Source organism: Schistocerca serialis, chromosome 3 (assembly GCF_023864345.2).
Source record: "Schistocerca serialis cubense isolate TAMUIC-IGC-003099 chromosome 3, iqSchSeri2.2, whole genome shotgun sequence".
Lineage (NCBI taxonomy): Eukaryota > Metazoa > Arthropoda > Insecta > Orthoptera > Acrididae > Schistocerca > Schistocerca serialis.
Window position 1 is genome coordinate 706,423,391 of NC_064640.1, and position 15,164 is coordinate 706,438,554.

Consider the following 15,164-nt stretch of genomic DNA (forward strand, 5'->3'; position numbering starts at 1 on the left):
GGCAAGAGAACGGACCCAACACTATGCTGAAGCAGCATAGGCAAGACCACCTGTGACTTAAAAGGTACAACTGCTATAATGCAGAAAGTACGGATGGGAATAGAAAAACTAACCAAGCCTTAAAAAGAAGGGGTAAAAACAGAGTAAAAGGGAAAGAAAAGAGGATTCCGGTCAGGGAGGTGAATCGGGAATCTCTGAACACTGCCTACAGTGGGAGACACCCAAACACTCACCGCCCTGCCCCAACACCAGAGGGAGATTAAAAACTTTAAAACTGAGAATAAAAACCACTCTCCCGGAGGAAACCTAGAATCAGAGAGACCATCCGGGAATCGTCAGCCAACATCAAAGGTAAAGTGTGGGGGAGTCTGTACTTAGCACGCAGCGCCAAAAGAAGGGGGCATTCAACCAAAATGTGGGCCACTGACTGGAAGGCTCCACAACCACATAGCGGGGGTGGCTCATCACGCAAAAGGAAACCATGGGTCAGCCTGGTATGGCCAATGCGGAGACGACACAGTGTGGTCGAGTCCTTGCGGGAGAGGCTAAAGGAAGAACGCCATGGGCCTGGATTCACCTTAATGGCACGAAGTTTATTAGACAGTGGAGTAGCCTCCCAAGAATTGGCCCATGACTGTGCAAAGTGGGATTTGAGGTGAAGCCGTAAATCCGCTGCAGGAGGGGTTACAGAAAACGGGGGGTAAGTAACTGCTCCCCCAGCCAAACGATCAGCGAGCTCATTACCCGGGATACCCACATGGCCCGGGACCCATAGGAAATCAATGGAACAAGCAGCACGGTGAAGATCAGCGAGATGGTCATGGATGGCAGAGACCAAGGGATGGCGCGAAAAACACCGGTCAATAGCAAGAAGGCCACTCAACGAGTCCGTACATAACAAAACACGGTTGTGTTGGGATTGTTTAATAAAGGTAAGGGCCCGGGAAATTGCCATCAATTCCGCAGTAAACACCCCACATGAGGGTGGCAGTAGATGATTTTCCGTTCCAACAAAGGACGTGAAGGCATACCCAACATGATCAGCAGATTTAGAGCCATCAGTGTAAAAAACAACAGCATCCCGAAACTCCCATAAAATTTGGCGGAAAAAGGAACGGAACACCACCGGGGGGATGGAATCTTTCGGACTGCGGCGGAGATCCATCCGAATTCGAGGCCGAGGAACTAACCAAGGAGGGGTGGAGGGGAGGGAGCGAGGAAGACAGGACAAAGAAGGAAGCCGAAAATCACGGTTAAGAGACGCAAGGCGCAGCCCAACCGGTAAACCCGCCCGAGGGCGGGATTCAGGCGGGCGACGTCCATGGTCTGGGAATAGGATAGAATAGGAAGGATGAGCGGGAGAAGAACGGATAGTAAGGGCATAAGACACCAGAAGCTGGGACCGCCGAACAGAAAGGGGGTGGATCCCAGCTTCAACCAGGAGACTATCAACAGGGCTAGTAGGGAATGCACCGGTGGCCAAACGGATACCACGATGGTGGACTGGATCCAGCACATGCAGCGTGGAAGGAGCAGCTGAACCATAAACTTGACAACCATAGTCCAAACGTGACAGAACTAGAGCACGATAAAGACGGAGGAGGAGGGAACGGTCCGCACCCCAAGAGGAGTGGGCAAGGAAGCGAAGGACATTGAGTTTACGGAAACATCCTACCATCAGGAGTCTGATATGGGGCAGCCAAGTGAGCTTGTTGTCGAAAAGAAGACCTAGGAAACGAAACTGTGGAACCACAGGCAATCTTTGTGCAGCGAGATAGAGCTCTGGATCAGGGTGGACCGTAGTACGGCGACAGAAGTGGACCATCCGCGATTTTAAAGGAGAGAATTGAAACCCGTGTGAGAGGGTCCATGCAGAGGCATGCCGTATAGCCACCTGGAGCTGCCGTTCTGCAGATGGCATCGAGGAGGAACTAACCCAAATGCAGAAATCATCCACATACAGGGCAGGGGCGACCAAGGGACCGACAGAGGCCACAAGTCCATCGATAGCAATGAGGAAAAGAAGGACACTCAAGACAGAACCCTGTGGGATGCCCGTCTCCTGGGTCCGTGGAGAACTAAAAGCAGTACCAACTCGAACTCTGAGTGACCGATGGATCAGGAACTGGCGGATAAAAATCGGGAGTGGGCCCCGAAGACCCCACTGATGAAGGGTTAGTAAGATGTGATGGCGCCAGGCCGTGTCATAGGCCTTGCGAAGGTCAAAAAACACTGCAACCAAATGGCGGCGCTGGGAAAAAGCCTGCCGAACTGCGGATTCCAAGCGAAGCAAATGATCGATTGGAGATCGTCCCTCTCGAAAGCCACACTGGTAAGGGGACAATAGATCCCGAGATTCGAGGACCCAAGTGAGCCGACGGGCTACCAGCCGTTCAAGTAACTTACAACCAACATTGGTCAAACTAATTGGCCGATAGCTGTCAACAGATAGGGGGTTCTGACCAGGCTTAAGGACAGGAACCACAATGCTATCCCTCCACTGAGAAGGGAAGTCACCCTGGAGCCAGATACGGTTAAACACCCGAAGAAGATGGTGCCGTTGTGGAGCACTGAGATGTTGAAGCAGCTGGTTATGAATGGAATCTGCGCCAGGGGCCGTATCATGAGAAGAAGATAGAGCAGAAAGAAATTCCCATTCAGTGAAAGGTTCGTTGTAAGATTCTGACTCACAAGTGGTGAAACATAAGGTGACAGCTTCAGCCTGCTGTTTTTGATGAAGGAAAGCAGCTGGATAGGAGGCCGACGCTGATGCCACTGCAAAATGGGTCGCAAGATGTTCTGCGAGAACTAATGGGTCCGTACAAATGCCATCTGGGAGGTGAAGGCCTGGGAGGGTGGACTGCCGATGGCAACCTTGAAGAGAGCGAAGTGTAGCCCATACCCGTGACAGAGGGACAGTGGAACCAAGGGAAGAAACGAATCGTTCCCAACATATCCGTTTGCTCTGTTTGATTAAATAACGGGCTTTAGCGCGAAGGCGCTTAAAGGTAGAAAGGCTGGCTACAGATGGGTGCCTCTTAAAGTGTTGCAAAGCTCGACGGCGATCACGGATGGCAATGGCAATGGCCGTACTCCACCACGGGACTTGCCGACGACGAAATTGTCCAGATGAGCGCGGGACAGCAAGGTTAGCAGCGCGAACAATCGCGGCAGACACGTCACGTAGGACGTCATCAATACAACCCAACAAAGAGGGAGAAAACTCGACCTGTGCAGTATATAGAGGCCAATCGGCGCGGTGGAAAGACCAACGAGGTAACCTGTCCATCGGGGAGCGGGAAGGGAGCGTGATAGTCAACGGGAAATGGTCACTATCACAAAGGTCGTCGTGTGGCGACCACTGTAATGAAGAGAGGAGAGAGGGAGAAGAAAGAGAAAGATCAATGGCAGAAAAGGTACCATGACCAGCACTGAAATGAGTAGGGGAGCCATCATTAAGAAGGCATAGGTCGTGGTCTGCAATAAATTGGTCTATAAGAAGACCTCGTCTAGATGGAAAGGCACTGCCCCACAAAGGATGATGAGCATTAAAATCCCCAAGGAGGAGGAAGGGAGGAGGAAGTTGCTGAAGAAGGGTGGTTAAGGCAGCAGGTGTAAGAGTCCTGTCAGGAGGGAGATAAAGATTGCATACTGTGACTGCAGAGTCTAAGTGGACCCTAACAGCAACCGCTTCCAATGTAGTGTGGAGAGGAATCCACGTGCTAGCAATGTCTGTACGGACCAACGTACAAACGCCGCCAGAAGCCCGCAAGGGTCAGACCCGATTTCGACAGAAAACACGGAACCCACGGAGGGTCGGTGAGTGAGCATCAGTAAAATGAGATTCCTGGAGAACCACACAAGCTGCTGAGTAGGACGAAAGAAGGGATTTCAATTCCGGAAGGTGACGATAGTAGCCATTACAATTCCATTGGAGAACCACAGAACGATGGTTTAAATGAGGGCTGAACACGCTAAATCCAGTCATACCGCTGGGTCCCCACCCGTCACCGACAAGAGGGGGCGACATCCATAAACGACAGGTCAGAATCCGGTTGTGAAGCCGGGGAAGGGACCTCCGGTGACACCAGAGGCTCTTTGTCCCGGGACTTATGTTTCTTCTTCTTTTCAGGCTGAGATCGAGGAGGGCTGTGTGGCATAATGGAGCCAGCTGCAGCAAGATCAGGAACAGAAAGAGACCGGGCGACCAGGGGGCCGATAGACCGCGGCTCTCGCGGTCGCCGCGCTGCAGCAGACCTTTGACCTGGAAGGTGCCGGGAAGGGGCATCCCGTGAGAGGCGCCCTTGACCGGCAGACGCCGAAGGAGTGGGACACTTCTCCGGCTGGGGAGGGGGAGCAGCGCCCAGAGGAGAAGGTGTGGGAGCCGCAGGGGAGGGGGGAAGGAGAGGGGTCCGGGATGGGGGTAAGGAAGGGGGAGGAAGGGATGAAGATGTAACCAAGGCGTAACTAGATGTCATGGACACAGGGTGCAATCGTGCGTATTTCTTACGGGCCTCTGTGTAGCTTAAACGATCAAGAGACTTATACTCCTGTATCTTTTTTTCTTTCTTATAGACTGGGCAATCTGCTGAACGAGGAGAATGACTACCATGACAATTTACACATACAGGAGGGGGAACACAGGGACTCCCCTCATGGAGTGGACGTCCACAGTCACCACAGAGAGGGTCCTGGGTACAGCGAGAAGACATGTGGCCAAAACGCAAGCACTTAAAACACCGCATAGGAGGTGGGATGTACGGCTTCACATCACAGCGATAGACCATAATCTTAACTTTCTCAGGAAGGGTATCCCCTTCAAAGGCCAGGATAATGGCACCAGTATCAATACGATTATCTTTAGGACCCTTCTGAACACACCGAACAAAGTGAACACCCCGCCGTCCGAGATTGTCCCGAAGTTCCTTATCAGTTTGAAGGATGAGGTCTCTGTGAAAAATCACACCTTGTACCATATTTAGAGACTGGTGAGGGGTAATGGACACGGGAATTGTGCCAAGATGGGTACAGGCACGAAGGGCCGCAGATTGGGCAGCCGAAGCAGTTTTTATTAGTAACGAACCCGACCGCAACTTGCTCAGGGAGTCCACTTCGCCGAACTTGTCTTCAATGTGTTCCACAAAGAATAAAGGTTTGACACTGGTGAAAGTATCTCCATCAGTCCTAGTGCAAACTAGATAACGGGGGAAAGGTTTTGCCCCTAGACGATGCGCCTGACCCTCCTCCCAGGGGGTAGCCACGGAAGGGAAGGCCGAAGGGGCAAGAGAAGCAGCACCTGAGGAATCAGTACCACGCAGAGAGACGGCCGCAGAAGAGCGGCCAGAGTTTTGGACCCGTATGCGTTTCATCTGCATAGCGTCCGCCCTGATACCACCCACTCCGATCAGGGGCTCTCCTCACGGGCGCCACCCAGCCACAGCAAGGGCCGTCTGGCACGGCGGCCATTGCCGGGAGTTCCGATGCTCCAGGATGACGAGCAACCACTCCAAGGCATGCATGAGGAGGTCACAGCTCAGGTATCAGAAGTGTGATCCCTGTGTGTTCAGGGGGCTCAACCAAAAGGGTACATAGCGACCCCACCACACGGGCTGGCTACCGTGCTGGCTATGCACCCTAGCATCAGACAACGACGTAAAAGAAAAGGTGGAATGTACTATGAGGGCACACGTCGGAGACACTAGGTAAGGTGCTCTTCCCCAAATGGCTCACACTACGGAAGAGAAATTTTGGAATGGAGGTCAAACCCCAGAGGGGGACCAAGGAACGCCAAAAGGAGGAGATGATTATGCAAAAAAAGCCGGAGTGTAAAACCAACAGAACCAGGAGGATAGCGGGGGCCAACATAAGCAAGGACACCAATAGAGAGAGAGGAGAGGGCGAGGGGAAAGGGGTATGGAGGGGAAAGGAGGGGAAGGGAAAGGAAATGCAGCCCGGGAGAGAAAGAAGGCTGCAATGGCTCGGGGCCCCGTGCTCGCCACGCACGTATCCACGAAAGAGTTGTGGACCCCCTGGGGGGGCTTGAAACCCTTGTTAAAACTTTGTTGCCATTTAGTCCTATTTTGTTTTTTTGCTTGTTCAGGACAAATACGGATACATCAAGGCCTTCACTAACAAGAACAGAATATTTTATCACAGGAGAAGGAACTGTCTGAATGTTTGCAAACAATACAGATGTAGGTTTTGTAATGATACTACAGAAATCAGGTAGTGTTAACATTGACAGTTTTGCCTTTAACTCACACAGTGATCCAATGGACTGAGCTGTTAAATATATTTCCCTTTCCTTCAGACTATCCTGAACAGCTGCCTGAATATTTTGCTCTTCAAGTTTCTGTCTCTTTACCTCAGGGCCAATTCTGTAGCTTGGAGGTTTGCTCAAATAGTGAGGGCAGTTCGGAAAAACTGAAGGAACTGCTGTTGAAAGCAAACTTGGTCTTGCAAGGGTGCGAGGAACGTCTCCATTTCTTCTGACATCTTGAGATGTTGTTATAATTTCATGAGGGTGAAAATGCTGTTCACACACCTACAACCAATAATCCACATGACAATGCAGGACCAATTACAATGATCTTAGTAAAGGAACTAATATTACTGAGGGACTAAATTAAAAAGAAGCTTTCATATTTGTAAATGCTGAATATTACATTTTATAATTATTTCTGGCAGATATTTAGGAACTATTAGTTGAGTTATCTTTGACCTCATTGTCTCACCATTCATATAAGGCTACCTGTTCTTTCCCGAATCACGCTATTAAAAAAGATGGTTGAAATCCTCATTACTTTTTGCAAATCTCTTGAGCACTGTGAGAACAACATTATTTTTCTAGAGCAGTTCATTCATTAAAAATAACCCAAAAAATATTTAACATGGGAAATAATAAATTGACCTATCCTAGCAAGTAGTACCACATGTCTTAACCATAAGAACCTCATCAGAGAAATGTATAAGCCTGACAAAGCCAGAGATATATTGGTCTTGGCAATGACAAAGAACATCAGAATATAGTACAAAAGACACACTAAAATTTAATAAAAAAACTAGGCCCAGTTCCTTGTTGTAGCAAAAATGAGCTAATTTTGTTACATGTAAATGTACAATCCTTAAGTAGTATAGTTACTTAATTCCAGTATTGGCTGGATGAAATTAAGTGCAGCAATTTCTGTGTGACTGAACATTGGATTAAAAGTACATAAATAAACTTGTTTGTACCATTTACTTATTCAGTGACAACAAGTTATGTTTTTGAAGCATTTGCTGTGGAATTTCACACTCACAAACTTTTTATTTCATCTATTTACCAAATGCCAGCTACTGATGAAGAAATATTCACAAGAAGGTTCTCCACTTTAATTCTAATGACTGCAAAATATAATCATTACAAAATTTTTGTGACTGGAGATATTAACCTAGAAATAAAAAGTAAAGAGAAACCATGTTATTTGCTGAATGTGGTAAGCTCAATGAATTTATGTTGCTGAAATAAAAAACAAACCAGGATGGAAGCATGGCTTGACAATTAGCAATGATCAGAAATAAGCAGAATGCGATACCATCGAATTAGGAATATATGACATGATGGCATATGGCTTGAAGATGGAAAACTGTCTACTGATAATTTCAAGATGTTAACTAAATCCAGAATTCTCAATGAAGAGGACACTGAAAGAATGAAAAATGACTTCAAACTAATTGAATGGTCCATTATACTGACCAACTTCTTTACATTCATTTCCATCATGGAACACACACTAGGCAGTAACAGCCCTCTTGTTTCTAAAGATGCAACACTGGCAATACCATAATCACTAACCACACACTAAAAAATGGAGCACACCACAACTCAGTAAAATGAGGATATTTTACTGCTGCTGAAGAACATAACTGCTGACAGTTGTAAGAACAAGAACAACTCTAAGCTTGAGAGAAGTGTACATATTTGAAATTAAAGCAGCGAAAATCAAAGCTAATGAGTACATTTTAAATTGTAAAAAGAAATGTAAAGCATCCTGCAATGTGATAAAAAGTGAAGCAAACATAAGAAGGGAAGAAATCACTATCCCAATTAACTTCAATGAATATTTTGAGAACTCTGAAAGTTTCCTTGTATCACAAAGTGATGATACATCTTATGTAGGGGGCCTTCCTTTTGCAATCACTTGGAGAAAAATTACTGCTACAGATCTTCCCAACTCAGAAAACAAGCTGAACAGCTCCACAACAGAGGACTACCATGGGCACAGCAACGATGTTCTAAAACGTATACTCATGGAAATTAGAAAGCCAATGCTCCATTTTATAAATAAAATTATTTATGATAATCCTTTCCCTGAATGTCTTAAAATTATAGTTACACTTTCAATACACAAAAACAGTGACACAGACATACAAGGTAACTAGAGACCAAAATCAGTTGTCCCTATAATAGCCTATTTCAAATCACAGAGAGCTGCATACACGTATAACTTCAATTGATGAAGCTATGATAAACATGCTGAAAAGCTAACAGCCCTAACCATATAAACCTGCTAAACACAACGCCTTGTTAGATTTCTAAGAGCAGGTCTGCTGACATAGTAATAAAACTCCTCAAATGCAGTTCTCTAAATCAATAACAAAACAACATTACGTGGAAAACGCCGAAGCACATAATGATTCGTGCTTGTTCCATATTAGGCTTCACTTTCATGGAAAGCAAACAACTAAAATTGGATAGGAAATAAAAGTAAGTAGGTAAATATTAGTGTTACGCTCATAACCCAACAGAAATTGGTGTTTAGTGTCCTGTAACTTCTAAGAATTCAGCGACAACATAGAAAATCAAAAATGCAATGGACATGCTTTATGAATGGTGCTTAGCTTTAACTTCCTCTTACAGAATTTAAGGTACATTAGTGGCAGTAATAACAATAATAATACAATACTCTCAAAAGATTAACACAGTAAGTGCCAGGGGATGTGTAAATTTATGGTTATGGCTCACATTATTTACTTTATACTGCAGCATAATCGTAAATGAACTTCAACGACTTACATTTGTTGTTTTGCTGATTGTTAAATTTTCCCTTGGGATAGCCAGTTTCCATTTTTCTAATAATTTTTCTTCCTTTGGAAATGTAAAAACTTGTACTTTCGGTCCCGTACGGTACTTTCCTTTGCACCCGGTCACACAACATCTGTAAGGCATTTTGTCTGTTACTAACACAAATTCGAACTGTGCATCACATAAATAACGTTAAAAACAATTACGTTGTGCTGCATTCACGGACTCCCATGCTCAGCACAACGTTATAAGACACTTGTCGCTTTATATAACATCTCTGTTATTGAAAGCCTCCAATCCAGAAACACCTTTAACGGTACTACCATCATACCATACAACAGCAACAGTTAACCAGCCATTACCATGCTGTGCAGCTGTACTTTCGGTAACAGTAAAGTTCAAAACACCTCCACAAAAAGTAGAAGGGCCCTGAAGGTTCACTTGACCTCCAAGACCTGAAGTAGTAGTAATTTCAACATCATCTATTGCCTTATATACAGGAAGGCGCAAACGCCTAAATCTCCTCCTATAGCGGGGCATGCTCTCTGTGTAGTCTTCGATGCTGCAGCACGCGTGGCTGCACGATGACTGACGCCGTCTTACTGATAACACACTTATATAGCAGCGCGACAGGAAGTCCTTATCACTTCCGCTCTGTTTGAATTTAGTGCTCGCGGTGACCTTTTTCCTTATATAAGGCAATAGATGATGTTGAAATTACTACAACTTCAGGTCTTGGAGGTCAAGTGATCCTTCATGGCCCTTCTATGTTTTGAGGAGGTGTTTTGAACTTTACTGTTACCAAAAGTACAGCTGCACAGCATGGTAATGACTGGATAACTGTTGCTATTGTACGGCACGATGGTAGTACCGTTAAAAGTGTTTCTGGATTGGAGGCTTTCAATAACAGAGATGTAATTGCTTTTCGTACATTTCAAGTTTGTGAGGTGTTCAATAGGGACATTGGAACATCTTATTTTACTAGTAACATGGCTTTTGTTTTGAGGACTTGGAATCATCGCAAAATAAATGAACAAGAGGGTGCTTGTCTTTGGGTCAAAGGATCCAGAACTTGTTATGAAATAAAAGTTGTTGGTGATATTGTTTATTATTATACACATTAAATAAAGTGCGTATCCTTGAACCTTTTTCCTTAACAAAAAACAAAACTACACATTGATGTTGCCAAAAGCCGAGAAGCAATTCTTCTTGGATACCCGTCATGCTGGGCACAGGGAGCGCTCAGGCCTTCTCTAGGTGGCGTTGCTAGAACCCATGAAAGAAGATATACAGGCAATGAAATTAGCTGGTGTAACAACACTGTATGATACAGTGTTATAAAAGATGGCAGAAGCAGTTTTGTTTTGCTTTAGGGTGCAAAAAACAACTGGGGTCATATGCGCCCAAGTCAAAACTATAGAACACAAACACAGAGAGGAGTTAAACGACTATGTCAGTCCCAGTGGACAGAATAGGAAACAGCTAAAAACAGGCATGCAGAAAAAGGACTAAAAAAACACCATGCAGAAATGGAGGTCCTAAACTAAAAATTAAATGGCCTTCGCCATATTGCTTTGGCAGATAAAAGGTAAAACAAGGTGAACAGCCCACATGTCATTCGCTAAAACGGCTGATAAATCAGATGGCAAATCCAAGCTGGAATGTAAATTGTTAAAAAAATGGCATTCCAGCAGGAAGTGGTGGACAGTTAAAATTTGGGTGCAATGTGTACAATGTGTTGTTGTAGCACCACTTAGGAAACGATGATGCCTAAAAAGACAGTGCCCAATAGGCAGCCGAGTTAAAATAATCTCTACCCGGCCGGAGGGCTGAGAGAACATCGTTCAAGACACTGGTAGAGGGTTAAAGAACCGAAGCTTATTCCCGTGAAAGGAGGACCATTGGCAATGCCAAAGGGACAGCCTCTCCTGACAGATGGCAACATAAAGATCATTGGAAGGAATATACGTACTCGTGGGCTGAGGTACGAGGACTGCAGCCTCGTTTCCTGGCAGACTGACATGACCAGGGACCCACAGAAACACGACAATGGCTCCATGAAGGGTGAGCAAGTGACAGCTTTTCTGGACCTGCTGCACTAAGGGATGAGCAGTGTATAGTGCACATAGACTTTGGAGGGCACTGAGTGAGTCTGAGCAGAGGACACAATTGGAAAGGCTGTGTCAGTGAATGTACTCCGTGGCCTGATACAAGGCATAGAGCTTGGCTGTAAATACTGAGGAATGAGCCGGAAGCCGATATCAAAAGACATGGGTGCCAAGGACGAAGGCACAACTGACCACATGGTCAGTCGGAGAGCCATCAGTGTAGACAAAGGTACTACTGCCAAGTTCCATGTGAAGGTTGTGATACTGGAGGCAATAGACCAAGGCTGGAGTAATGTCCTTAGGAAGCGAATGAAGGCCAAGATAACATGGGCCACTTCCAGAAGCCAAGGTGATGAATGGTTCACACCTACCGGGGAAGGTTACGTTAGTGTGAAGTTTAGCCATCGTGGCAAGTGGTGAACGCGGACTCCAGGAAGTAACAGAAAAGAGGGACGAGCCCCATACTGATGATAAAGGAAGCTTCAAGGAATGAGGCAGAGGAGGGGTGACCACACATGGCAGACAAACGGTATGCATACTTGCTGAGGAGAAAGTCACGGTGGTTGGACAGTAGTAGTTCAGCAGCTTCAACATACAGACTCTTAACCGGGCTGGTGTAAAAGACGCCCATGGCCAAATGGATGCCACGATGGTGGATAGTGTTGAGACGGCATAAGAGGGATGGGTGAGCAGACGCACAAGCAAAGCACCCATAGTCAAGTTTTGAACGGACAAGGGACCAGTGCAAACGAAGGAGAGCGGTTCGATCAGCACCCCAGGAAGTACCATTGAGGACACGTAGGAGATTGAGGGGCCACATACAGTGGGCTGCCAGTTACGACACATGGGAGGACCAAGAATGTTTCCCATCGAGCATGCGCCCCAGAAATTTTGTAGTTTCAACGAATGGAAGGGCAACAGGTCCAAGATGTAGAGGCAGTGGGAGAAACCATTTGTGCTGCCAGAAATATAGAGATGGTTTTGTCAGGGGAAAAGTGAAATCCATTGTTGATGCTCCAGAAGTAAAGATGATTAAGACAGAGCTGAAGACACCGCTCAGTAAGACAGATCCGTGGAGAACTGCAATAGATGGCAAAATTGTCTACAGAAAGAGAGAGAGGACAGAACCTTGAGGCACACCATTTTCCTGGATAAAGGTGTCTAACAAGGCAGATGATGATGATGATGATGATTGATGATTATGATGATGATACAAATTCCCAACCTTTGCTCAGTCCAATTTCACCACTTTCATAAATGATGAGGACAACACAAACACCCAGTCATCTCGAGGCAGTTGAAAATCACTGAACCTGCCGGGAATCGAATGTGGGCCCTGTGCTCAGGAAGCAAGAACGTGACCGCGAGACCACAAGCTGCGGATCCAACAAGGCAGAACCTACACGCACCTTGAAAACTCAGTCTTGTAAAAATGCCTGAAGAAAACAGGGCAGGTGCCCACGGAAGCCCCATGTGTAAAGAGTACGGAGGATACCAGTTCTCCAGCAGGTGTCATAGGTCTTCTCCAAATCGAAAAACACGGCCACAGTCTGGAATTTCCACAGAAAACCATGTATTACATGGGTGGACAAAGTATGAGATGGTCAACAACAGAACGTTGCGCTCTAAATCCACGCTGTGCATTTGTTAGTAAATGTCAAGACTTGAGCCACCACACCAGCCGGCCATGAATCATACGTTCCATCACCTTGCAAAAACAGCTGGCAAGAGAGATGGAGCGGTAGCCAGAAGGAAGGATTTTGTCCTTACCAGGCTTAGGTATGGGTATGAAGGTGGCTTCACACCAGCATTCAGTAAATGTGCCCTCTGCCCAGACGCAGTTGTACGTGTTAAGCAGAAAGTGCTTGCCCGCAAGAGAAAGGTGCTGCAACATCTAAATGTGGATGGCGTGTGGCCCTGGGCCAGAGGATCAGGATGAACTGAGAGCATGATCTAGCTCCCTATTAGTAAAGACAGCATTGTAGCACTCACAATTAGGAGAAGAGAAGGGCATTGCCTGAGGCTTCTCCACTCCTTTCCGATGGAGGAAGGCAGGGTGATAGTGGGAAGCGCTTGAAACTTCCGCAAAATGGCAACCCAAGGTGTTGGAGTTAGCAATAGGGTGAACAATGACATCATCAGCAACTGTCAGGCCTGATATTGGGGAATGGGTCTTGGTTCTAAAGAGACGTCTGAGATTGGCCCACACGACAGGGGAACGTGTGGAACTGTTACAAGAACTAGTGAATGAAATCCAGATAGTTCTAGTTCTGTTCCTATCCTGAAGAATGCAACGACACTTTGACTGCATCTGTTTATAACGAACGCAGTTTGCCAGTGTAAGGTGGCAGTTAAAAATATGGAGAGCACGTCTACGTGTGCGAATTGCGTCGCAGCATGCCTCAGTCCACCAAGGGACTGGGACACGATGTGGTAGACAGGAAGTGCGGGGGATGGAACTTTATACAGCAGTAAGGGTAACATTTGTGAGATATTCAACCTAGGCATCACAAATGGGGAAATCTTGTTCTTCGAAAGTCGGCAGGGAGGAGTAAAGCTGCCAGTCAGCCCTAGGAAGCTGCCATTTAGACATGCAAGCAGATGGGGTAGAGGTCAGCAAACAGATAGTACATGAGAAATTGTTGCTCGAGTAGGTGTCAGAATGAACGGACCACTCAAGATGATGGGCAAGCTGGGCAGTGCAGAGAGATAGGTCCAAATGGGAATAGGTGTGCGAGGAGTCAGAAAGGAAAGTGGGTGGTCCAGTGCTAAGGCAGAAGAGGTTAAGTTGGTTAAGAAGGTCAGCCAAGAGGGCACCTCTCTGACAGGTCCTGGGAGAACCCCAAAGGGTATGATGTGCATTAAAGTTACCGAGTAGCAAAAATGGGGGAGGCAGCTGCCCAATAAGTTGAAGGAAGTCTGCCTTGGTGACAGCGAATGATGGAGGGACATATATAGTACAGAGGGAAAAAGTCAGGTGGGGAACGGAAAGGCGAACGGCCGCAGCTTGAAGATTGGTAGTCAGGGAGATGGGTTGACTATGAATGTCATCCTGCATGAGCAGCATGACACCCCCATGACAGGGCATGCCGACCTCAGGGGGAAGGTCAAAACATATCGGTAAAAAATGTGAAAGCTCAAAGCAGTCGTGAGGGCGCAATTTAATTTCCTGACAGCAGAGTACAAGGGGTCGCTGCAACGCTAGAAGCAGCTGTAAATCCTCTTTGTGGGAGCAGAGGCCACGAACATTCCATCGGAGTAGAGTCATGATGAAGAGACGTCGGGGTGTCACTTTGGCAGCTGCCGAGTGACAGCTGGGGGAAGAGGCGCTATTACAGGGCACAGAAGCACGAGGATCCTGCTCCATGGGGTCCACAGAAGCGTCAGCTTGCTCGTATGGTCGGTCTGTGGAGTCCACTGTTGCAAAACGTGATCGCAGGCTGGCTGGGCAAAGATATCACATGCCGACAACATCAAAGAGGTGCAAGGAACTGGATAAGGTACATTTTCCTTTACCTGGATCTCTTGAACAGCCCGCCCATCAAGGTACACTGGACACTCCCGAGAGGAGGTGGCATGGCCGCCATTGCAGTTGATACAGCGGGGAGGTGAAGGTGGACAAGGCGCCCTCGTATGCATCCGTACCACCGGTGACACATTTGGTTGGGTGTCGACAAGGCGTTCTAGTGTGGTTAAAACGATGACATTGGCAGCAGCGCACCAGGTTCAGAATGTATGGCCAGACAGTAGTAATTTCATAGCCCACTTTGAGCTTGGATGGAAGCACCACTCTATCAAAGGTGAGAAAGAGAGTGTATGTAGCACTCAGGAGGAATCTACCTTTTTCATTACACAATGAACGGCAATGACACCCTCTCATCACAGAGGTAAGATTGTATTTCGGCATCAGTTAGACTGTTGAGCAGCCTGGTGTAAATTACACCACGGGAAGAATTCAAAGTTCTGTGGGCCTTGACATGAACAGGGTAACT

The 15,164-nt window shown here is 46.7% G+C and overlaps 1 protein-coding gene across 1 annotated transcript in view; it reads right to left on the minus strand.

The window, feature by feature from the left end:
* Nucleotides 1-10,330, minus strand: part of LOC126469564 (uncharacterized) — a 61,210-nt gene extending 50,880 nt beyond the window's left edge. Inside the window, exons 1-2 of the mRNA XM_050096684.1 lie at nt 10,238-10,330; nt 9,056-9,197 (exon numbers count right to left, since the gene is read on the minus strand). Coding sequence (XP_049952641.1) covers nt 9,056-9,197; nt 10,238-10,288 — 193 coding nt within the window. The 5' untranslated portion in view covers nt 10,289-10,330. The remainder of the gene's footprint in view (nt 1-9,055; nt 9,198-10,237) is intronic.
* Nucleotides 10,331-15,164: the final 4,834 nt, after the last annotated feature.